Source organism: Chenopodium album, chromosome 3, assembly GCF_948465745.1.
Source record: "Chenopodium album chromosome 3, dcCheAlbu1.1, whole genome shotgun sequence".
Classification (NCBI taxonomy): domain Eukaryota; kingdom Viridiplantae; phylum Streptophyta; class Magnoliopsida; order Caryophyllales; family Amaranthaceae; genus Chenopodium; species Chenopodium album.
In genome coordinates, this window is record NC_137836.1 from 732,266 (window position 1) to 757,352 (window position 25,087).

General features: G+C 33.6%; 1 protein-coding gene across 1 annotated transcript; it reads right to left on the reverse strand.

Moving 5' to 3' along the window:
- Positions 1–22,762: 22,762 nt before the first annotated feature.
- LOC145621642 (putative nucleoredoxin 1) lies at positions 22,763–24,364 on the reverse strand. Its single transcript, XM_081676357.1, has one exon. The coding sequence runs from the start codon at positions 24,362–24,364 to the stop codon at positions 22,763–22,765; it is 1,602 nt and encodes a 533-aa protein (XP_081532483.1).
- Positions 24,365–25,087: the final 723 nt, after the last annotated feature.

The following is a 25,087-nucleotide window of genomic DNA, read 5'->3' on the forward strand; positions in this document are numbered from 1 at the left end:
ACAAAGAAATAAGGTACATGATCTAAATTGTTTCACTGCAACGAACACAAACAGCACATGATCTAAGTCCAACCGCGCGGATTAATTCTAGAAATCCTTTCTTTATCATATGTTTTTTTTAAAACATTAGATTATTAAAGGATAAACATTGATTGACGAAAGTTAAAACGAAATTCAAACAGCGTATTATTGAAATTGTAAAGATAACAAAATTGGAAATAAACAATTAATTATACGGTTAAATGGTTGGTTAAAGCTATACTTATATACGTAGTATATAAACAAAACTTGTTCACGTCTCACCTCTATCAAGTCCGACATGTCATAAACGTAAATAAATCATGTAGTACTATACTTTCAAGAATTATAATTCGGATTGGATCGTAATTCAAGCAAAATATAATGGAGTCGCGCCCATTCTTGCATCGCGCTAAACTTTTATTTAAAATGGTCATTTGGGACCAAAATGATTTGGTGGATTGGAAAACCTCGTCTATTGCTTACTCCAAATTAAATTAATGAAATTAAATATAAAGAGTCAAGTGTTTGGAATTGATTAGCAAGTATGTTGAGTCGATTGAATTGTTTAAGTGTGGAGTCTTGATTAATGAATTCGTGTTGTATGTTTATTTACTTTAATTAGTTGAGCATGCTAGGTTTTGTGCGTTGTAGCTTGTATGTACTCAGCTTTGCTGATTGCGTGCTTTTGTGTGTTTTCTTTTGGTCATGGCCTTCGCCTTTCAATGACCCTGTGATGATCCAATTATTACATTGGTATTATTGGGGAGAAATATTGCACAGGTTAGCTTGATGATGTGAAGTTCGGGGATTTGACATATACATTGTCAAGGGATTGGTGTGATTGAGAGTATTCGTTCTTTGTGTTGAACTTATTTATGTTTTACTACTTTAATTATGTTTTGGGACTTTGATTATTGGTTTGGTTTTAAATAAGGGCCTTTATGGTTCCAATTTGTAAGCTTTGACTTATTGGTTTTCTAAATTATATTATTTTAGGATTTAAGTTGGATTTTCGCTGCAATACTTTGATAAAGCCACCGACTACTTTCATTTAACTTTCGGATCGGATCGGATTTGGTAAGTAATTCGGATCGGATTAGCTAAGTAATTCGGATCGGATTGGATTTGAAAACTAAAAACGGAAAATTATTTCGGATCGGATTTGATTTGTGCTAAATCCAACCCTAAAACCGAATGGACACCCCTATTTGTAAGCTAAGAAAAGGAAAAGAAAGTGATATTACTTATTGGGTAACCGGGTACCCAATCAAGAATTATAATTCGGATCGGATCGGATCGGATCGAATTTGGTAAGTAATTAGGATCGGATTGGCTAAGGATCGGATTGGATTTGAAAACTAAAAACGGAAATATATTTCGGATCGGATTGGATTTGTGCTAAATCCAAACCTAAAACCGAATGGACACCCCTATTTGTAAGCTAAGCAAAGGAAAAGAAAGTGATATTACTTATTGGGTAACCGGGTACCCAATCAAGAATTATAATTCGGATCGGATCGGATCGGATCGGATTTGGTAAGTAATTCGGATCGGATTGGCTAAGTAATTCGGATCGGATTGGATTTGAAAGCTAAAAAAGGAAAATTATTTCAGATCGGATTGGATTTGTGATAAATCCAAACCTAAAACCGAATGGACACCCCTATTTGTAAGCAAAGGAAAAGAAAGTGATATTACTTATTGGGTAACCGGGTACCCAATAAATAATTATAATTCGGATCGGATCGGATTTGCTAAGTAATTCGGATCGGATTAGCTAAGTAATTCAGATCGGATTGGCTAAGTAATTCGGATCAGATTGGATTTGAAAACTAAAAACGGAAAATTATTTCGGATCGGATTGGATTTGTGCTAAATCCAAACCTAAAACCGAATGGACACCCCTATTTGTAAGCAAAGGAAAAGAAAGTGATATTACTTATTGGGTAACCGGGTACCCAACCGGTTTTGGATCGAAAAGGTTGATAATTGGAATTGGAACCACCTCCGGATCTGCCGGTTCCTACCCGGTGCCAGTTCCAATTGACAGTTACACAGACTTTTTGCTCACCCCTAATAATACTTCAAAATTACACTTGGATTGACTAGTTTCAAAGAAATAAGGTACATGATCTAAATTGTTTCACTGCAACACAAACAGCACATGATCTAAGTCCAACCGCGCGGATTAATTCTAGAAATCCTTTCTTTATATTTTAAAATACTTTAACCCTTTAAAATATTTAATTAAAATACTTGAGCCCTTGACAATACATTTTATTAATACTTAAATACTTTATAAAAATACATAAAAATACGGGGTATTACAAAAATAGGTAAGTTTTGTAATAGCCACATATATAGTCATATTGGTATATAAAAGTAATCTTCATTTAAATGTATGAGTAGTCTCATTTTTTCATAAGAATAACCCTATCTTGTTCATTAAAGTAACCCAAATTAAATATACGAATAAAATCAAATAATTTAAAAATAAGTAACCCATTTAGTTCATTCGAATAACGCATATTCTTTTGTTTTAAAAATTAAAAGAATTATTCCACATATTTAAGAGAGCAACCCCTTTTTTTCATTTAAGTAACTTACAAAGATAAAGTAACCCCATTTGCTCATCACCATGACCCCTATTACTTGTATGTGATTAGTGAGCCAGGATCTAATAGAGGTCTACCTTGCACCCGTCTCAATTAGGTGAAATTGAGTTTAGGTTTGGCGGAGTGATTATATATAGATGAAAACGAGTAAAGGTTTGTTGGGTGATGATGTTAATTTCGAGAATGCACTTGAAAAGTTTTAAAGCTTAACCAAAGTGGAGTTATATAGTATTGCTTGTGATTTTGTGGAAAGTAGTGTTTGTCGAACCTAGTTGGTGGTTCACTCAAACTCAAAGCTATTGGACTCAAATCCTCTGCCTTGAACTTTGGCCAAACACCTGAATTTGGCCTATTGTAGCAATTCACATCTTTTTTGAAGTGATGTTAAACCTTCTTGTTCATTTTATTGTAATCATACTTAACACTATATATACTTATGCACGCTTAGTCCTTGTATCAGGGGATATGATGTTGAATGTATGGGATAAAAAGAAAGACTCAATTATTTTAGGTTTTAAGTTTGAAGTAAATTTTGAGGTGGAGAATTTCAATGGTGAGTTAATAATCACATACTACTTCCATAACTATTGTGGAAATTAACCATGCCCTTTAATCTAAGAGTCCTAAGACCAATATCACACAAATTATGAGTTCAACAAACAATAATGATTACAAGACTTCTAACATGGACGTATCCATAAGACCACAATCACTAGCCAACAACATAGTACAACATGGTTGTAGAAAATAATTTCTAAATGTGATAGTTACAAATTAATTATTTGTATTTATATTTTAATACGTTTTCTAATCCAATAGTTTGTTACTTGTCGAATATATATATAGGAGTAATAATATTTTAAAACTACTTTTATGAAGTTATCATGATTTTAATTTGATGCTCTCACGGTGTCACCTCAATTTTATAAATTGTCAGGTTGATGTATATACATGTTATTTTTTTGAAATAAATTCATCAATTTGATTTGTATTATATATACACTAAATCTAATTGTATAATAAAAATTACAAAAATAAAATATATATAAAAAGTTTCTTCATTGAGAATATCCAACATCATTTTGTATATTAACATTTGTTTCTTGTGATTTTTTTTATTGGTTACAACACAAACCAAATTTAATATACTAGTATATAAATATAAAAAACGAAAAAGTCAAGTTATACGTGTATGTGTGTATACGCTAAATGGATTGGCTAAGTAATTCGGATCGGATTGGATTTGAAAACTAAAAACGAAAATTTATTTCAGATCGGATTGGATTTGTGCTAAATCCAAACCTAAAATCGAATGAACACCCCTATTTGTAAGCAAAGGAAAAGAAAGTGATATTACTTATTGGGTAACCGGGTACCCAACCGGTTTTGGATCGAAAAAGGTTGATAATTGGAATTGGAACAACCTCCGGATCTGCCGGTTCCTACCCGGTGCCAGTTCCAATTGACAGTTACACAGACTTTTTGCTCACCCCTAATAATACTTCAAAATTACACTTGGATTGACTAGTTTCAAAGAAATAAGGTACATGATCTAAATTGTTTCACTGCAACACAAACAACACATGATCTAAGTCCAACCGCGCGGATTAATTCTAGAAATCCTTTCTTTATCATTTTTTTTTTTGTAAACATTAGATTATTAAAGGAGAAACATTGATTGACGAAAGTTAAAACGAAATTCAAACATCGTATTATTGAAATTGTAAAGATGACAAAATTGGAAATTAACAATTAATTATACGGTTAAATGGTTGGTTAAAGCTATACTTATATACGTAGTATTAAAAAAATGTTTCTAAAACAAAATTTGTTCACGTGTCACCTATATCAAGTTCGACATGTCATAAACGTGATATGTGAGTATGTGAGTTTCACAAGTATTAAGTTTGAAATGTATTAAGTTTACATTTTAAAAATGCTTATAACAAGACTTGAACTGAAGACCAACATGTCTTAAGTTAATTAAGAGTCTTGCCATCTTAGATAAGTTAATTTGTGTCTTCAAATTAAAACAATTCAAATAAAAATTTCTTCAAAGTAAGAAAATGTACAAATAAAAAAAAGCACAAATAAGAAAAAAGTACAAATAAAAAAAAAAGCACAAATCAGAAAAGGTACAAATAAAAATAAAGTACAAATTAACAATAAAGTACAAATAAAAATAAAGTACAAATAAAATCCAAAAAATCTTTTAACCTAAATTGAACTCGGATAGTGTTTACTCTCTACAGTCAGTCAATCAAGTGTCATCCACTCATCCTTCTCCCTCTATATCCTTTGATGCGCAGTTAACATTCTCCCTTGTGTTAGCTTCTGAGGTAAGATGTTACTTTCTTTTTGTCGTAAACCAATTTCAGTTTCTAAATATTGGGATATAACCTAAAATTTAATAATTCAATCTCAGTTACAGGAACAACTCGAGTGATGACGTCAAATGTAGGTAAGTTTGATTTGAATTGAATTTTGCTTTCACATATTTGCTTTCTTTTTTTTGAATTGTTTGGCTTGTACATATTTCTGTGAATAATCTTGATAATTTTAGGAAATTGTAATTTGGAATTATAAATACGTGAATCTATAGTCACTGCTGATTTTATAATATAGAGATTTTAAAATCTTCATATTGAGATTAACCAATATGCAAAATTAGGGTTCAATTCATTTGAATCTAGATCTGAAATTCAATTGCAAGCATTTGGGGATTATTTTACGCGTTAATAGTATTGAAAAAAAAAACTTACTAGGTTTTATTTCATAACATAGCATACTTATTGGTACATCATAATTTAAAAAAAAAAAAAAACATAGCAACACCTGAAAACATGGAAATCATAAAAACTAAACAAACAACTACTCAGGGGTGGGGGTTGGCCGATTGTACTTGTTTTCATTTTCTTTCAGAAACTTGTCTAAGGCAAGATGTTTTGCCTTCTGTTTAACACGGCGCCGCTCAGACCCATGTCCCACCCCATGGGCATGTTGTACGAGAGACGTGAAACTGTAGTGCTTAATTTTCTTCCCCAGGCGGCAGAAGGGGCACCTCAATCCCTGTGCTGACTGGCGGATTTTGGTCTTGCCGTCGACTAAACGCTTGTATGGTTTTTCTGCACACTCCTCTATTTCAGATTCACTGTACACACTTTCATCACTTGAACTCCCCATATTCTCCTAAACTTTTTCTTTGTTAGATGATACTCTCTAGTCTCTACAAATGTGAGTCTTTAGTTTATTGGTAGTGAGTATTTATAGGAGGGTGAATGTTGGTACTTATGCTTTGTAGGATAAGGCAGTAGTCAAATGGTGAACTGTATTCGTCAAAAACTCTTTGAATTCCAGAGTCAATGTTAACTTCGAAGTGTTGAAAAGGGTTCAGGTCTTAGTTTCCAATCTTATCCCAAATCAGTACACGTCATACTCTTTGCAAGCATTACGAATTTTTATTTTTTTTAAAATTTTTTTTTTAACCTTTAGAAATTCTCATTTTTTGTTTATAGTCTTAATAGAGTATCAATTTTCAAGCAATATCAGCTATTTTTGTTTTGTTTTTTTTTTTTTTTTTTGGTTTTTTTTTTTGGTTTTTTTTTTTATTTTTTGTTTTTAATCTTGGAAAGGAAAAAGAAAATATAATAAATTTAAAATTTTTTTTATCAATCAACGAAAACTTTAAAAGAAAAAAAAATTGTTTGGGGGTGGGGTGTTGGTAGGAATCGAACCGTTGACCTTCTGCGTAGTAGCTCGACCGTGATACATTGGCCTTAAAAAATGTATATGTACCTTTAGAAATTCTCATTTTTGTTTATAGTCTTATATACAACTGTCAATTCGGGTAAATGGGTCGGGTTTGAGTCGGGTTAGTGTGGGTCGGGTCAGTACGGGTTAATGTCGGGACCTATGCGGGTCGGGTTCGGGTTGGGTCATGATTGAGTCGGGTAACGTCGGGTCATACATCTTATCGGGTTTGGGTAGGATTTCGGTGGGGTCAATAAAAGGTCGGGTTACATTCGGGTCGGGTAACATTCGGGTTTTAACGGGTTTAAACGAGTTAGGGTCCTGTTCGGGTTCGAGTTGGGTTCGGTTCAAGTCAGTTATTTGGGGGTTATAATCAGGTCGGGTCATTATCGGGTTCGGTTCAAGTCAATAATTTGCGGGTTATAATCAAGTCGGGTCATTTCCTAGTCGGGTCATTCTCGGGTTCGAGTCGGGTTCGGTTCAAGTCAATAATTTTATTTTTTGATTTTTTTTTAAAGCTCCAAATCAAATTGCATAATTTAAAACATTTAAAAAAAATTTAAAATAAACAAGTGAATACTAAAATTTGAAAAAATGGATCAATAAAAGGATTATAATTTATAAGTAGTTATATGGAAGTTTATTTTGAAGATAAATTTAGAAAAAAAAAAACATTTGGCTGATTTAATTAGACAAAATCACTATCATCGATTCAGCTCACTCAATGATGATTGAATAACATTGGTACTTATTATTAGGTATGTAACTGATGTATTGTGGTTAGCTTACTAAATGATGATTGAATAACATTGGTACTTATTATTTTATTTGGGTTGATCATTATGCCATCTTTGAATTTTCTTGACTTGTAATTATGGTTGGTATGACCATTGGGAAGGAATATTGAAATTAAAGATTCTTTCAGTTACCGAAAAATCTGATTGTTTAAGTCTTTTCTTGTCAAAGTAATATTTAATTGCAATTAATATACTACATAATTTTGACAATAGATTTTTTATATAATTTTGACATAGCATAATTCTCCTATCCTGCAGATTAGCTACTGAATTGTGCGAAAAAGCCAAGTATAAATAAAAATCTTAGTAAATTGTTCAGAATATTGAATGGCAAATACTGCGATGACATTTACCATTTGTTATGAAGATCATCACAAAGATAAGCTGGTATGAAACATATAATTATTGCTTTATTATTGCTGTAGTTATGTGTTATGGTGAGATTACTTTCTGACATGTGTATGTTTGGTTTTTGCTTATATTTTGAGTTGGTATTTTGCTAATGTGTATTAATTTACAACGTATTCCTGATGAATTTAAGAATATCTTGAATGATGGTGATAAAGGGGTTGACTTGCAACTACAATAGTATGGCAGAGTGTGGGAAGCTACAATGGCACATGAAGAAGACAGAGATGGTTGGATGACTATCTTAGCAGGTGGTTGGGTTGATTTTGTTGAAGAAAATGAGATCATGGTTGGCGATGGTCTAAAGTTTACATATAGAGGGAATAGCTGTTTCTTGGTAAAGATTTTAAGGCGATCAGGAAGCAAGAAATCACAAAGATCTGAAACTGCAAAGAGCACTGGTGGCTCGAGCTCGAGTAAGAGGCCAGGACCTGGCTCAAGCTCGAGTAAGAGGCCAGGACGCAGACCTGCTTACCATGGTAGCTCAAAAAATATAATCGAAACAAATGAATGGATTGATGACCTTGCACGTTCCTGTTCTGAGCCACATTTCAAGTTCATTTTCACTGCAGCTTACCTTAAGAAAGGAGTAATTGTATGTGCTGCTAATAACTATTACACTTTTTTGACCTGATAAAATATTTGTACTTATTCCGGTTCAATTATTGCAGAATGTTCCTGTTGACTTTGCTAACAAATGGTTAAGCAACTGTGGTGATTCAACTAATGTGCTGCTTCAAAACTCTGATGATGAGCAAATCGCTGCGAAGAAGAAAGTTGTGAAGAAGGATGGTCTCATTACCAAGTGTGAACTAAGTGGTGTTAGGGAACTTACTGATCGGTACAATGTTCAGGTAGAAGAAGGTGCATTATATTGATTAAGTTTCAAGAAGGACAGCCTGCAGTGTTTGGTGTAGATCTTGTCTTAGTGTGAGCCACTAAATATGATCAACTGTATTGTTGGCTTTATTATGATTGAATGCAGTTTCAGTTGTTTATTTTTTTTTTCTTTTGTTGATTTTGGATCATTTTTTTTTTGTTTATGCATGTATATTCTGTTGATTGTTAATTGTAACATTGTAAAATTAAAAAAAAACTAATTCTCTTTAATTAAAACCAAATAAAAAATAAAATGAACCGAACAGGTTCAAAGGAATATTATAAATAAATAATATAACATTAGCTAGTTTAGGAATTAAATTTTATAATTAGCCGTTTTGGTAAATACTTTTGTCAAAATAGCCATTTTGGTAAAAGATCCAATGCTATAGGGCTATATATAAGGATTAATTACATAGTTTATTCTCTTACAATATGACTCAATAAAAATGCATGCAATTGAAATTGGACTAATATAGCCTAATTGGAAAACATCCATACGAGAACATGAAATTTGGCCTAACTTATTTGACGACTGTTTTTGTTTTCTTTTTTTGTACACGATGGTAGGATATTAGCTACGGAGTAGAATTGTTTATTTTCCTAAAAAAAGTAGTTTAGGAAGTGTTATTAAATGTAGTGTTATGAAAATCTATCCTATTAATAACTTAACACTACATTAAGTAAATCAATTGTTTAATTCAATTATAATATTAGATTCCATTGGAATATGAAAAAGTGCATTAATTATATGAAAATGTTGTTTTTTATATTTATGTTTTGCAAAACCCAAATTAAAATACTCCATCCGTTTCATAATGTTAGTCCCACATACTATTTTTGGGCGTTTCAAAAAGATATACCCATATTGAATATATTTCATTTATAAGTTGATTTATTTTGGAATTAATAAGTTGTGGATTGATGACATGACTCTAAGTAAGGAAATTTTTACCTTAAATTATGCAATTTTGAGTTATGTTTTCCTAATAAAAATTAAAAAAGTTAAACTTATTATTAATTATGTTGTACTTTAATGTTACATTCCTAATATATTTCTTTTCTTATTTCACGTGATTGATTCTATATGGGACTAACATTATGAAACGGAGGGAGTAACAAATTATTAAGCTTTAAAATCTTAAAATCTTTATGTATTCCTAATGAAATTTGGCCTAACTTATTTGACGACTTTTTTTGTTTTCTTTTTTTTGTACACGATGGTAGGATATTAGCTACGGAGTAGAATTGTTAATTTTCCAAAAAAAAGTAGTTTAGGAAGTGTTATTAAATGTAGTGTTATGAAAATCTATCCTATTAATAACACTACATTAAGTAAATCAGTTGTTTAATTCAATTATAATATTAGATTCCATTGGAATATGAAAAAGTGCATTAATTATATTAAATTGTTGTTTTTTATATTTATGTATAGCAAAACCCAAATTAAAATACAGAGTAACAAATTATTAAGCTTTAAAATCTTAAAATCTTTATGTATTCCTAATGAAATTTCTTGCAAATTATAAGTAACAAAATTGCAAATTATTAAGCTTTAAAATCTTAAAATCTTTATGTATTCCTAATTCCTAATTCCAAAATTGCAAATTATAAGCTAGAACTCGTAATTGTTACTCACAACCATAAAACAATAAAATATGTACTTATTACTCACAATATCTACTTATTACTACTTAATTGTTCAACACATAAAACATAAATTAGACATGCAACAATAACATACCTAGTAATTACTACTTAATTGTTCCACAATATCTACTTAATTGTTCAACACATAAAACATAAAACAGACATGCAACAATAAGATATCTACTAATTACTACTTCATTGTTCAAACTACACACATAAAACATCAAATAAACTTAAAACACTAAACATTAAACATTGATCATAATTGTACAAACTAGTCAAACTTTTCGATGGCAGAAGCAGAGTGACCGTAAGCACCAGATTCATCGCCAGAAACCTCTGGAGACCAGTGATCACGGACATGATATGGAGCGTGGGGAACTACCTCCGTCGGGCTTATGGATCTCCTCTGCCTCACTGTCCACTGCCTCGGCCTCCGCCTGTTCCCAACCGGTTGCACTCCTCCTGCAACAACGGGTCCCTGTCCAGTAGCAACACCCACTGTTGCTTGCCCATCACCAGCCCCACCAAAAACCCTTTTCATAGCCTCCGACTTTGCCCCCTTCGTGGGTCTCTTCCTACCCCTTGTGCCCTGTTCCTTTTCTGTCAGTGCTTCATTGGCCTCTGCCTTATCTTTGTGAATTTTAGATATGGCCGTATCAACATCATCCATTTCAGACTACAGGGATTTGCACATTAACTGGTAGTCAGCCAATTGATCTCTTATCATTTTCTTCCTCAACTCAAGGAATTGCAATTCAGAGTATTTGGGTTGATCGTGCTCTGACAGAACCATTGGTTTTTTGCCCTTGTTTTGTTTAAATTTTTGGATTAATAGAGAAAGAAATTAAGAAATTGGGAATAATAGAGAGAAGTTATGTAAAAATGGAGAGCAAATTTAAGGGGAAATTGAAATAAATAATGGAAGTTAGATTTATAGAGAGTGGGAGTGGAAGTTATTTGATCATGGGGATGATGTCATACATACCCTTTCAACTCCCTCTTTCATTCCCTCTTTTTTTTGAGCCAAAAATGAGAGTGCAAAGCAGTAGTTTCATACTATATATAATATTTGTTTCCTAATTATATCACGATTGATGACTGTCTCAATTGGTTTACATTCTACCTACACACTATATTTGGTTCTAGGTTTGATTCCCAGCAGCCGCATTTCCCATCCCCCATTTTTTTTTTTTTTATTTTTTTTTTTATTTTTTTGCTTTTTTCACTACTCCAATATTTGTTTTGGACTTTTGGGTTTATTGGTTGAAAGGGGTGGCAGAATATGATTAGACATGAATGGTTGCTTGTTCATGTATTAGATTTTGGTGGCATGTTTATTGAAAAGTTTGTTCTATAATTAAATCTACAAAAGTAAAGTTATTTGTGAAGTCTTATATAACCCCCCTTGGCCCTTGTGTAGGAAAACACGTTATTTTTTTTTCAATTAATATATTAATTACATTATGCAAATGAGAATGAGAGTGCAAAGCAATAGTTCCGTACTATATATAATATTTTTTTCCTAATTATATCACGGTCGATGACTGTCTCAATTGGTTTACATTCTACCTACACACTATATTTGGTTCTAGGTTCGATTCCCAACAGCCGCATTTCCCATCCCCCTTTTTTTTCTTTTTTTTTTTTTTTTGCTTTTTTCACTACTCCAATATTTGTTTTGGACTTTTGGGTTTATTGGTTGAAAGGGGTGGCAGAATATGATTAGACATGAAAGGTTGTTTGTTCATGTATTAGATTTTGGTGGCATGTTTATTGAAAAGTTTGTTCTATAATTAAATCTACAAAAGTAAAGTTATTTGTGAAGTCTTGTATAACCCCCCTTGGACCTTGTGTAGGAATACACGTTATTTTTTTTTTCAATTAATATATTAATTACATTATTCAAATGAGAATGAGAGTGCAAAGCAATAGTTCCGTACTATATATAATATTTGTTTCCTAATTATATCACGGTCAATGACTGTCTCAATTGGTTTACATTCTACCTACACATTATATTTGGTTCTAGGTTCGATTCCCAGCAGCCGCATTTCCTATCCCCCCCCCTTTTTTTTCACTACTCCAATATTTGTTTTGGACTTTTGGGTTTATTGGTTGAAAGGGGTGGCAGAATATGATTAGATATGAAAGGTTGCTTGTTCATGTATTAGATTTTGGTGGCATGTTTATTGAAAAGTTTGTTCTATAATTAAATCTACAAAAGTAAAGTTATTTGTGAAGTCTTATATAACCCCCCTTGACCTTGTGTAGGAATACACGTTATTTTTTTTTCAATTAATATATTAATTACATTATGCAAATGAGAATGAGAGTGCAAAGCAATAGTTCCGTACTATATATAATATTTGTTTCCTAATTATATCACGGTCGATGACTGTCTCAATTGGTTTACATTCTACCTACACACTATATTTGGTTCTAGGTTCGATTCCCAGCAGCCGCATTTCCCATCCCCCATTTATTTTTTTTTTTTTTTTTTTTGTTTTTTTCACTACTCCAATATTTGTTTTGGACTTTTGGGTTTATTGGTTGAAAGGGGTGGCAGAATATGATTAGACATGAAAGGTTGCTTGTTCATGTATTAGATTTTGGTGGCATGTTTATTGAAAAGTTTGTTCTATAATTAAATCTACAAAAGTAAAGTTATTTGTGAAGTCTTATATGACCTCCCTTGCGTAGGAATACACCCTTTTTATAATCAATTAAAATATTAATTAAAATATGCAAATGAGAAGGAGAGTGCAAAAGCAATAGTTCCATACTATATATAATATTTGTTTTCTAATTATATCACGGTCGATGACTGTCTCAATTGGTTTACATTCTACCTACACACTATATTTGGTTCTAGGTTCGATTCCCAGCAGCCGCATTTCCCATCCCCCATTTATTTTATTTTTTTTTTTTTTGTTTTTTTCACTACTCCAATATTTGTTTTGGACTTTTGGGTTTATTGGTTGAAAGGGGTGGCAGAATATGATTAGACATGAAAGGTTGCTTGTTCATGTATTAGATTTTGGTGGCATGTTTATTGAAAAGTTTGTTCTATAATTAAATCTACAAAAGTAAAGTTATTTGTGAAGTCTTATATGACCTCCCTTGCGTAGGAATACACCCTTTTTATAATCAATTAAAATATTAATTAAAATATGCAAATGAGAAGGAGAGTGCAAAAGCAATAGTTCCATACTATATATAATATTTGTTTTCTAATTATATCACGGTCGATGACTGTCTCAATTGGTTTACATTCTATATGCACTATATTTGGTTCTAAGTTCGAATCCCAGCAGCCGCATTTCCCATCCCCCATTTTTTTTTTTAATTTTTTTTCTTTTTTCACTACTCCAATATTTTGGTTTTGTACATATACTGTTATACAAGAAGGAGTTGCTTATATTTTCAATTTTTGGTAATGTTAATAGCTTGATTAGCAAGTATGCATGTGTTTTGAGCCTCAAGTGTGATATTATAAATCCTAGATTCAAATCATGTTCATACATTAGATTCAACACATAAGACTCAACTCATAATAGATCAGACATTAGGTTTTTGTTAAATATGATAAACGCACGAATCCACATCAGCAAACTTGTTCGCCTCCCGGGAATACGTATTCCTTCCGGTTGATGTAGTATCCAAACTTACAAGTCACGCCCCGTTGGCCATTAGTTCCACAAGCCTTTTCTGTTTCACCACCTTATGCTTCACCACCTGTGAGTGATGTGTTAAATATGATATAAAAATAATTTAATTGGAATCACATAAATGACTGTATAAACTTACAGGTTCAGCATTGCCCTTGCCCGTGCCCTTTCCCTTTCCCTTTCCCTTATCTGGTTCGGCATTGCCCTTCCCCTTTCCCTTAACTGTTCCTGCCTTGCCCTTGATTGGTTTGCCCTTTCCCTTGCCCTTACCTTGTTCTTCCTTTCCCTTGATTGGTTTGCCCTTTCCCTTACCCTTACATTGTTCTGCCTTTCCCTTTCCCTTTGCCTTTACCTTAACTGTTCCTGCAGTCGGTGCATGTTCATCCTCCTCATTCGCATCCTCTTCACCCTCCTCAGCACCATTTCCTGCATCCTCTTCACCCTCCTCAGCACCATTTCCTGCATCCTATATGATATCCAAGTCAGCTTATTCCATAAATAAAAAGTAATGACAATAAAAGCATAAATCTTACTAGGCTAGGCTTCTTGTTCTTCTTGGGTTTCTTGTAGCCAGTTTCAGCTAACGATTTGTGCCTTGAACCCTTAGGCCTGCCCCTTTTCCTTTTCTTAATCATAGGGTCCTTTATAACAGGCACCATGGCAGATGGACATGGGTCTATAGGATCAGCATGAACTGAGACTGATGAAAACGTTCTGTCTTCTTCAGCGAGTGATGAAAGTGTGCTAACTACAGGAACATGTTCCTGACTCTTCTTGTCCATACAATCATTAACAACTTTTTGAAGCTTTGATAATGCTTCAATTACAATTTGGACTGTTTGATCATTGAGCATGGCAGCAGTGTCACAGATGGGCTCGAACTTTTCCATGATTCTGTTGAATCTCTGCACATTCTCTTTGTCGCTCGGATAATGGTAGGACACCTTGACCCTAGTGTGCTTACGGGGTACATCCTTCCGCCAACGGTCTAAAATGTACTTTTGTGGCAGATCTTCAACCTCGTTTTCGTCAAGAATTCTAATACAGTGTTTGCAAAGTATGCCACTTGTCTCAAACTTCCTGCAAACACATTGAACCTCCTTAGTCATAGGATAGTAAGTAACTTGGTAAAGCCTTCGCCTATCTGTAATGACCTCCTCACTAGCACCTGGAGGTACTATCCATACACGATCGATCAGCAAATACTGAATAAGGTTTTCAGACAAAACCTCCTCCGTTTGAACTTCTTGAAACTTGTTGTCTGTGTATAACTTTTGGAAAAAATTTTCGACTTTGAAGCCACTAACCAACCTCCTTAGGTACTTCGAGCAACGCTCATCTGCACTCACTTCATCTGACACGCGTTGAGTTAAGGCCATGTCATATTTCTGGGGAAACTCGTGGAGTTTAGTTTTGCGGTTTACGTAGCCATCAAAAAACCGATTGATGCTCTCCACCCTTTGTGTGGTCTTCATACCAGCCCAGAAATATTCCTTCATGTACGCAGGCACCCACATATGACTCTCCTTGTGGAGGCTATGCAGCCATTCATTGTCCTCCAAGTTATACTCCGCTATGAACTCAGCCCATCGGGTATTGAACTCCTCGGGATCAAAACTCTCATACACCACCTCTTTTAGGGGGTTGACAAAGTCTTGGTACCTAGACAAAAATTAATTTACCATCACAATATATACAATGTCTTAAAAAACTATGGTCTAAAACTATAACATCTTGAAAAAAACACAAATGCAAGCAAATTATATTTAACAAAATAGCACATGTGTTTAGCAGCAATCTTCTGTATACCACCAAGCCTCCTGATCATTTTGCTACTGTATATATCTGTTCTAAAGGCCTAATAGATCAGACTCCCCTTCACAAAAAAAATAACAGAAAAAATTTACTCTGGCTCTGATAGTTCATATATTTTTATCCTGCACCCAACTTGGCATATCATTAAACTATTACATCAGATTTGAAGGCCAAATATTAGCCAGCATCAGTCACAACAGATCATATATCATTAAACTTATATTGTACTCACAGCAGTTCATATATCATTAAACTTATATTGTACTCACAACAGTTCATATATCATTAAACTTATATTGATCAATAATTATCTAACTCTTATTCTGAAGCCTGTTAAGGCCTAATAGTTGAGACTCCTCTTCACAAAAAAAAAAAAAAAAACAAAAAAAAAAATTAATTAACTTATATTGAACTCATACAGCAGATTATTGTACTCATTGAAGTCAGACAACACCTAATATGAACTAATAATTGCATAAGCCACTTACCGTGCGCACTTGCCAAGTTTGTCAGGGATCTTGCTCATTATATGCCATATGCACCAACGATGAATCGTGTTTGGCATGACTTCAGCTAGGGGCTTCCGCATAGCTACCGCTTGGTCAGTCAAAATGGCACTAGGAGCTTTGTTGTTCATACAAGCTAGCCACTGCTGAAATATCCACCGAAAAGTATCGCAGTCTTCATGAGAAACAAGAGCACATCCCAACAACAACGATTGTCCGTGGTGGTTCACACCAACAAAGTTCGCAAATGGGAACTCGTACTCATTTGTTAGGTATGTTGCGTCGAAGCATACCACATCCCCAAAGTCCTCATAAGCAACCCTACTTCTTGCATCCACCCACATCACATCCTTAAGCCTCCCTTCTTCATCCAACCGTTGGGCATGGAAAAAATTTTGGTTGTCGGATTGCATTTTTCCAAAAAACTCCATCATTGCCACCGAGTCCCCTCCAACCATCTTCAACCGCTTTACCTTGTACACCTCATGTTCAAGGGAATTATTTTATTTAATTTTCGTGTGCATAGGAATGATTAAAATTAAATAATCATTTCCTTTAAAAGTGACTTATTAGGGGCGATTGTGTGGCCGTGTCCACCTTTCTACCTTAAAATATATTTTGGTATACTCGAATTTTGAGGAAAAACATGAGCCCTTGAGAGGCCGAGGATTATATGAGAAAGAGATATCCTGAGTTATTTAATGAGGTGAGTTACGAGGGCGTAACTCTTGTTCTTTAAGGGGGGTAGAATGCGTATAATTTCGCGCTTTTTGCCCTATTTTATGTTATTTTATGGTGTTTTCATGCTTTTCATAGCTATTTTATTGTTTACGTATCTAGTGAAGTGAGTAAATTGGGATGGTGATAAGATATTAGTGTTAATATTATGACACAATTGGAATAATTCCAGCAACATAATTTTGAAAATTTTGAATGATTTTATGCAAATGTTTTGCAATTTAAGGGATTTTGTGCTAAGTTTCGGGACGAAACTTCTTTTAAGAGGGGTAGATTGTAATCCCCCATATTTTAAAATATATTATAAATGAAATTATATATTATTTATAATATTTACTTGTATTTTTCCGGAATTTAATTTCAAAAGTTTCAAATTATTTTTGGGGTTGATAAACGATTTTATTACAAAGAACTTTTTATGAACCTTCCTTCTATAATTTATGTCCAACAAACAAACCAAACCCAGTTTACTTTCTTAATTGACCCATTAATTTAATGAGGCCCAATATCCCTACTTACCCTACTACCCTCTCTCCTATAAATACCCCATACATCCCCAAAAATTTCCCCACACAAAAGGTTAGTCTTATTTTCTTTCTCCTTTGTTTTATTAATTTGTGTAATGATAATTATTGATTATGAGTTTTGATTTTATTGTTTGAAATTAATTTAATTAATATCAAATTGTATTTTGATGATTAAACTTTATAATTTTCAGATTTTGTAAATTTAATAACCTATGGTTTTTAATCATTGAAAATCATGATTTTAGGGTTTTTATGAACAATCGATTTAGGGCTTTTATAGTAATGATGTTTTGAAATTTTGGTGATTATACTACTAATTAGTTTAACTTAATTCCAGATTATTTTGAACACGTAAATTCGTGTTTTAATGTTTAGATTTTGGTTCGTTAATATTAATCCCGTTTTAATCCCGATCAGGTTCTGAACTCATCCAATTTTGACAAAAAAGTAGTGTTTTCCATGTGGAAACAATGTTTTAAGAAAGACTCACTACCATTGGTACTGAGCACCACCCTCTCGTGGCCAAATTCAGCCTCTAAATATGATTTTCGGGCAGTTTTTGATTTTTAACGAAGTTTTTTTTTATGCTTAATGTTTATAATTAGTTTTGGGTTTTGATTTTATAGTATAAAGTTTATATTTTTAGTATCAAAATCATGTTTTTATGTTTTAAACTAATAATTTCAGATTATAATTATTGTTATAATTTTCAGATTTTATAATTTTAAAAACCTAGGGTTTCAATTTATTTAAATTGGGATTTTAGGGTTCTTATGACTAATTAAATTGGGGCTTTTGTTCCTATTGTATTTCTAATGCATAATTAACCATAAAAACATGTTTTTAATGAATTTTTAAGGAGTTTTAATCTAAATTATATTGCTGGAAATTTGGTTAAGTATTAATTTATTATTGTTGCTTGTTTTCTAGGAAGTGATTATTTCTTAGGAGACTTTTAAGTGATTAAAAGTGGCACAAAGGATTGTTTATACGAGGTACGTACATGTCTACTTCGTTGTAAGTAGTATCATGTTTAGGTACCAAAGAAAAGAACTTAGTTTCATGATTAGAGAACACTTGGATGAAAATTGTTTGGTTATACATTTAATTAATTCATGTGCTTATGTTTATGAGACATGTTTTGGTGAATTGATTATGTTTGTATGGAATTATGGATGCAAACATGTTGAATTATATTGGATTAATTGTTTGTATGGAATGTTGATACTGGCATATTTTTATTGGATTGGTTTGTTAACCACATTTGGATTATTAAAGGATTGGAATTGAATGGTTTAAGTGGAATGAATTTATTAATTATTCCACAAGGTTATTATTATTTTATTTATTACTTAATCATGACTTGTTAGTATGTTGAGTAAAGGTGGATTAAGCCGAAATGGCTAGGTGGGTTGACTATGTTCAACAATTTTGAATAATTTGGAAGTTTAATGGAATTAAAGGTCAACTTGTGATGTGATCACCATTGTCCTAAATAAGATTAAAAGTGAATTGATGTATGATTGTTATGTATGGTCTTCTTGATTGAGTCGGCTATTAATTAAAATTGTAATCACGTAAAGTGAAACATGGATGAGCAATAAAACTCTAGAAAGCGTGCACTTCTAGAGTATTGACAATTATGGGTTGAGGTACACGGTGGTAGCCCGTGGCTTTCCGAGGCTTGTTTGATCAACATGTCTTCTTCTCTTTTGGTATTTACATTTTTATTTTATAATGAAAGTTAGATGGGATCCTAGACTAACTTTGTGAGAATGGAGTCGCGCCCATTCTTGCATCGCGCTAAACTTTTATTTTAAATGGTCATTTGGGACCAAAATGATTTGGTGGATTGGACAACCTCGTCTATTGCTTACTCCAACTAAATTAATTAAATTAAATATATAGAGTCAAGTGTTTGGAATTGATTAGCAAGTATGTTGAGTCGATTGAATTGTTTAAGTGTGCAGTCTTGATTAATGAATTTATGTTGTATGTTTATTTACTTTAATTAGTTGAGCATGCTAGGCTTGGTACGTTGTAGCTTGTATGTACTCAGCTTTGCTGATTGCGTGCTTTTGTGTGTTTTCTTTTGGTCATGGCCTTCGCCTTTCAATGACCCTGTGATGATCCAATTATTACACTTGTATTATTGGGGAGCAGTATTGCATATGTTAGCTTGATGATGTGAAGTTCGGGGATTTGACATACGCATTGTTAAGGGATTGGTGTGATTGAGAGTATTCGTTCTTTGTGTTGAACTTATTTATGTTTTACTATTTTAATTATGTTTTGGGATTTTGGAATATTGGTTTGGTTTTAATAAGGGCCTTTATGGTTCCAATTTGTAAGCTTTGACTTATTGGTTTTCTAAATTATATTATTTTAATATTTAAGTTGGATTTCCGCTGCAATACTTTGATAAAGCCTTAACGTTTTAACACGTGGCGGTAACATGCCAATGGTTCTCCTCTATTTTTATCTAAAGTAAGTGGTTTGGAAAAGGGAGAATTATTGGGGTGTTACAGTATTCAAGGGGGATAAATACCCAACATTCATGTTAACATCTTCACTAACACTATCTGCAACAACTGTGTCTTCTAAAACCTCCATATCAATACCCTCCATATCTATACCCTCCAACATATCAATACCCTCCAACATATCAATGTTACTCCCCTGACCTTAACTCCACTGCCCCTATCACCAACACCAACATTACTGCCCCTTATAACATCTTTACTAACACTATCTGCAAGAACTATGTCTTCTATACCCTCCATATGAATATCCTCCTAAACTTAACTCCACTCTTATAACATAAAAAAACAATTCACTTCCACCCTTCAAAAGCAGAACACCAACAGAATTATGATACAAATTGAAACAATCATAACTCTCCGAACAAAGTACAACAATTCAACCAACACGTTTTGGCATCACATAAGACTATAACACAGTTTTATAAAGTATGAATTGAATTTTTATCCAAAATCAATCAGCAATTATCAGAACTTCAAACCCCATTATAACAGATCGCATTACATATCATTATTGTACAAATTAAAACAACCATAGTCTATGTAACTACAACCAATTTAAAAAAGTATGAAAAATCGACCAAGACAACACCAACACGCTTTTGCAGCAACAAGACAACAACACATTCTCATATTTTCCATTTTACACCCTTTAAACCAAAATCAATCACCCATTTTCAACCAATTTGTACCATTTCAACATAGGAATGTCAACGCATAACCCCATTACTTTCAATTATTCTGATTTCGGTCTCAATTGTGAATTCAATTTGACCAAAACCCTAGAACCAGAACAACAGATCAGAACAAAAATTAACATGAAGGGACGAAGAAGAAAGAATAGAAAACTTCACCAACCTGTTATCTTCGACAGATTTCCGACAACTTGAAGACCCAATTAAGTCATCTGGGTAGGTGAGGAGAGGTTAGGAGCTCTGATAGAGTTGAGGAGAGCTGTGAGCTAATTCTGAAAGTGGTGAGAGGAGCTCGGCTAATTCTGTTATTGCGTTTTCTTGTTACGCCATTATTCAACCAATTTGACACATAAGCTGTCCCCACGAAATCCGACTCAGCATCTCAGTAAGTGGAAAACATCAAAATATTTTCAAAACTGCCATTGTGAGGAACAACCTTGTTTCTCATGATGAGCAACTGGGGCTCGCTCTTTTATTATTAAAAAATGCTTAATTAGAAATTAAAGATAGTTAGAAAAGAATAAAGTACAGTATATAGGTATACATTTATTTAGATACGAAATATATTTTAGCACTAAATGGCAAATACTTGTTTAAAAACTTTTCAACATTTTTTATACTAGGTATGAAATATCATGTAGATAAATATAAATGCTATAACCGTCTTTATTAAAGGCTAATAAGTGAATATTTAAACAACACTAAGTAGTTTATACGTAGTAAATATCGAAGCATTTTTTGAATTATCAAGAAATTACGATTATGAACATATATCATACTTAAATACTTTTTTTTTTACTATCTATCTAGAGCTAGTGAGCTACATGAAAGGAAATAGGGAATATTTAAAAAAAAAAAAAAAAAAAAAAAAAAAAAAAAAAAAAAAAAAAAAAAAAAAAAAAACTCTACACCTTTCTTATTAGTACTGTATTACAGTAGCAACTATAAGTATCCATTAAGGAGTAGTTAAACTGTTTTTAATTCAATGGAAAAAGATTAGTTATGTGAGTAGAAGACAAAAACACAGGGTCCCACAACACTGCACAATGGTTAAGTTTAAATGATGAAATGAGATGATTATGCTAATTCTGTTTTTAATTGGGCGTAAAAGTATGGTATCCAAATTAAATTAATTACTCTTACTCCACTAATTTATGATGGTTTGGACATCTTCTCCAATAAGGCCAATCAATTCTGCCAAAAGCTCAAAGTTATTTTACATTACATCAATTAGCTCCTACACTTATATAAATAAAGGGTCAATTAGCACTGGAGTTGACTTTGTAATACTACGGAGTATTATATTTACATGTAATGTATTTGTTTGACATTTACGTCCACTAAACCAGTAATATATGATTTGACTTTATTTAGTTTTGACTTTTTGCAAATACACCTCTTTTTATTACTTTGTCTAGATTGATGTTGCTCAAAACCGATCCATCTCAAAATTGTGTGGGGTAGCAATTTGTTTTTGGAGGAATAAAATTATCTTGATTATTACTACGTACATTTTTTTTAAAAAAAACTATAAATACTCAAATTATCTTCGATCTATATTATATCATAAACTTGGATTAGGTGTCAAGAGAGTTTCTTAATATATTTTTTTTTTGTCGACTAATAATGTTCATGGAATATTGGAAAAGGGGAGGGAATAGAAATTGTTAATACGTCTTGTAACCTTAAAGAGTAAGAGTAATAGAGAGTGAGGGATAGCTCAAGTAGTAAGAGCTTCCTTCCCGGTTTCAGGAGATCCTGAGATCGATCCTCACCCCGCCCTTATGGTTCTCTACATGCCAAAAAAAGAGTAAGAATAATAGCTATTTGATGAGAACTCGTTTCCAATTTTCCATCCTGGAAATTAATATGCCTATCATTTCAAGTTCAAGTTGAAGTCTTTGAACAACTCTGTATGCCACAAGTTCTGTCCCCAATATCTATTCAAGAAATGAGAAACACTGATAAAAACAAGAACAAAAACCAACTGAGCAGACTGCTTCTTGATCATAGTTTCATATCGACAAAACAACACTGGCAATGGAAATCTTTCCAGTAAAAGTACTAAACTCTTAAAACTTGTCAAAATACATACCAGAAACTAAGCAAATTCTAAAGAAATTGGTACTAAAGAGCCACATTTGACAGATTCAATCTGTATAATCACTCATGAGCATATAATGGGGGCCACGAAGATTCTTAATTGCACTGCGGCGCAGATTAGAACGACCAAATGGAATTTTTCCAGATTCATCAACACCAATATCTAGAAGTTCTTTATCAGCTGTAAACGAACAAACCAGGCCATCTGTTCCAAACTCAACAAGGGCATCATAACCACGCATGCCCCCATGTGGAAATAGTTTCTTCTCTATGGAAGCTGAGTGGTCAGCGATAAACGGGCATACCAACCATGGCATTACTTCAGACAGTTCTAAATCATCATCCATTGCAGCAGAATTATGTTTGCGAACAAATACCACTTCAAAATCAGGACTCTTTGTCCGATTGTTTTTGTACCATAATAATAGTTTATGATAGAAAGAAATATTACTGGGAGAAAGAGAGCTCATCCAAAGAAGTACATTCTTGCCCCTCAAATCTGCCACAGGAATCTTTGTGTTTCCTTTAAGAAGGTAACTCTGTGACTCATACACCAGCAATGTCTCCAAGGTGAGTTCTTTGAACTTGTTTACTTCCCGCTGGACTAGTTCCTTTCTAGTAAATGGATAAGCATTAATTCCAAAAGTGATCAATACTTCTCGGCCATAAGGATCAATAGATCCATCCTGGGTTCCCAAAATGATAAGCTCATCTTCTAAGGGGCAAACAAGTCGATAGAGCTTGCGGCTTACAGAATTATCAAAGGGCATATACCACAAGGATAAATTGTGCTTCTGCAACTGATTATCAACAAACAACTTGTAATTTTGTGGGTCAATAGAGTCTTGCGTGGGCATGTAGACCAGCAAAATTTCAAATGACTTGTGGTGAGTTTTGCAGTGTTGATATACCTCCTTGAGCTTGGGAATGAGATCTCCTTTGACACACAAGAACAACCCAACAAAATCCTTGTTATTGAGGTCTGAGATAGTCACCGTGCCACAACCATCTTCTGCATTGGTCTTTTTTAGAACATCAGACAGTTTGCACCTCAAAAGTCCCACAAGGTTGTTAGTGGAACAAGTTTTCCATCTCGGTTCTTCATCTGCTTTAAGTTCCTGCAGCTTCTCATCAGTGAAGGGAAAGGCATCGGCTCCATAATCATGCACAAACCTATTTCCATGAAGTAGAATGTTCTTCTTCATATCCGTACCCTTCTTATCCAAAATCAGGCATTGAAGATAATCGAGTTGAAGGTAGTTGCATATAAAATCTCGACGCTTCAAGTCCTCAAACGGTATTACAAAACAAGAAGGGGGGAAAGCCGACAAGAAATGATCGAAAACCTGCTTGTAATCAGCTAGTTTCTTCATCTTTACAACCACTACCATCTCAAAATCCACACCCAAAGCATAAAGTTCGAAATATGTATTTAGTAGAGACTGAACCCCCACTGAATCCCAATCTCTACGGAAGAAAGGAGCATGAAAACAACAAATCATCAAGTATTTGTCCTGAATCGCCTTGCCAATTTCCACTTGCTGACCGTCTTTTCGAACAAGGTAACCAAGCTCATTTGAACCAGCGGACAAGAGCATCTTAACATCCAAACTCTGGCCAATCTGAATAGGAGATAACTGAGAAACCATGGCATTGATATCATGAGAGTATTCGGGTTTGACACATTCAAAAATCGATCCTAGCTATAGGTCATGTCACTGGTGGAAGGCAAGAGTTGACAGGCCACATATTTTTCAACAGCCTTTGATAAGAATGTAAGGCGTCGAATGAGGTATTGTGCACAAGTTCCTTGAGATGAGCTACTAAAGAAGACATGGAATTGGGTTCTCCAACGAGCATTGTTTTATGAGCAACATCGAGAAAGAGGCACTTAAAATCAAAACCTAAACCAGAATTAACAGGGTCAAGGAGTTGGTGTATTGAGGAACGACGGTAATAGTCATCGAATGGGACGACAATTGAGGACATAGGAAAGTGACGGAGAGGGTACATAAAGAAGAAAGGATAGTCAGGATTGGTGTCAGTAGGATTAACCAAAACAATCTCGAAATCATCTCTATAAGAATAGAGATCATGACACGCAGGAATGAAATCTTGGGGATAGTAGTATTCGAATTCGAATTCGATGTCGGATTGGGGATGAAAGTATATGCAAACAAAGAGAAGGTATCGTTTACCCTTGAGATCATTCAAAGCAACTTCGCCGGTCCTTCGATACAGATGCTCCATCTCATTCATACAACTCAACAACGGTTCAACCCTGTCTTCCCATGCCCCTTCAAACTCCTCAAACCCTGATTTCTTATATTTCTTTTGCTTTGAATCCTCCTCATTATCAATGAAGCTGCTAA

Excerpts from the sequence above, each read along its gene's own strand:
- LOC145621642 (XM_081676357.1), bottom strand. The coding sequence starts at position 24,364 with ATGGTTTCTCAGTTATCTCCTATTCAGATTGGCCAGAGTTTGGATGTT.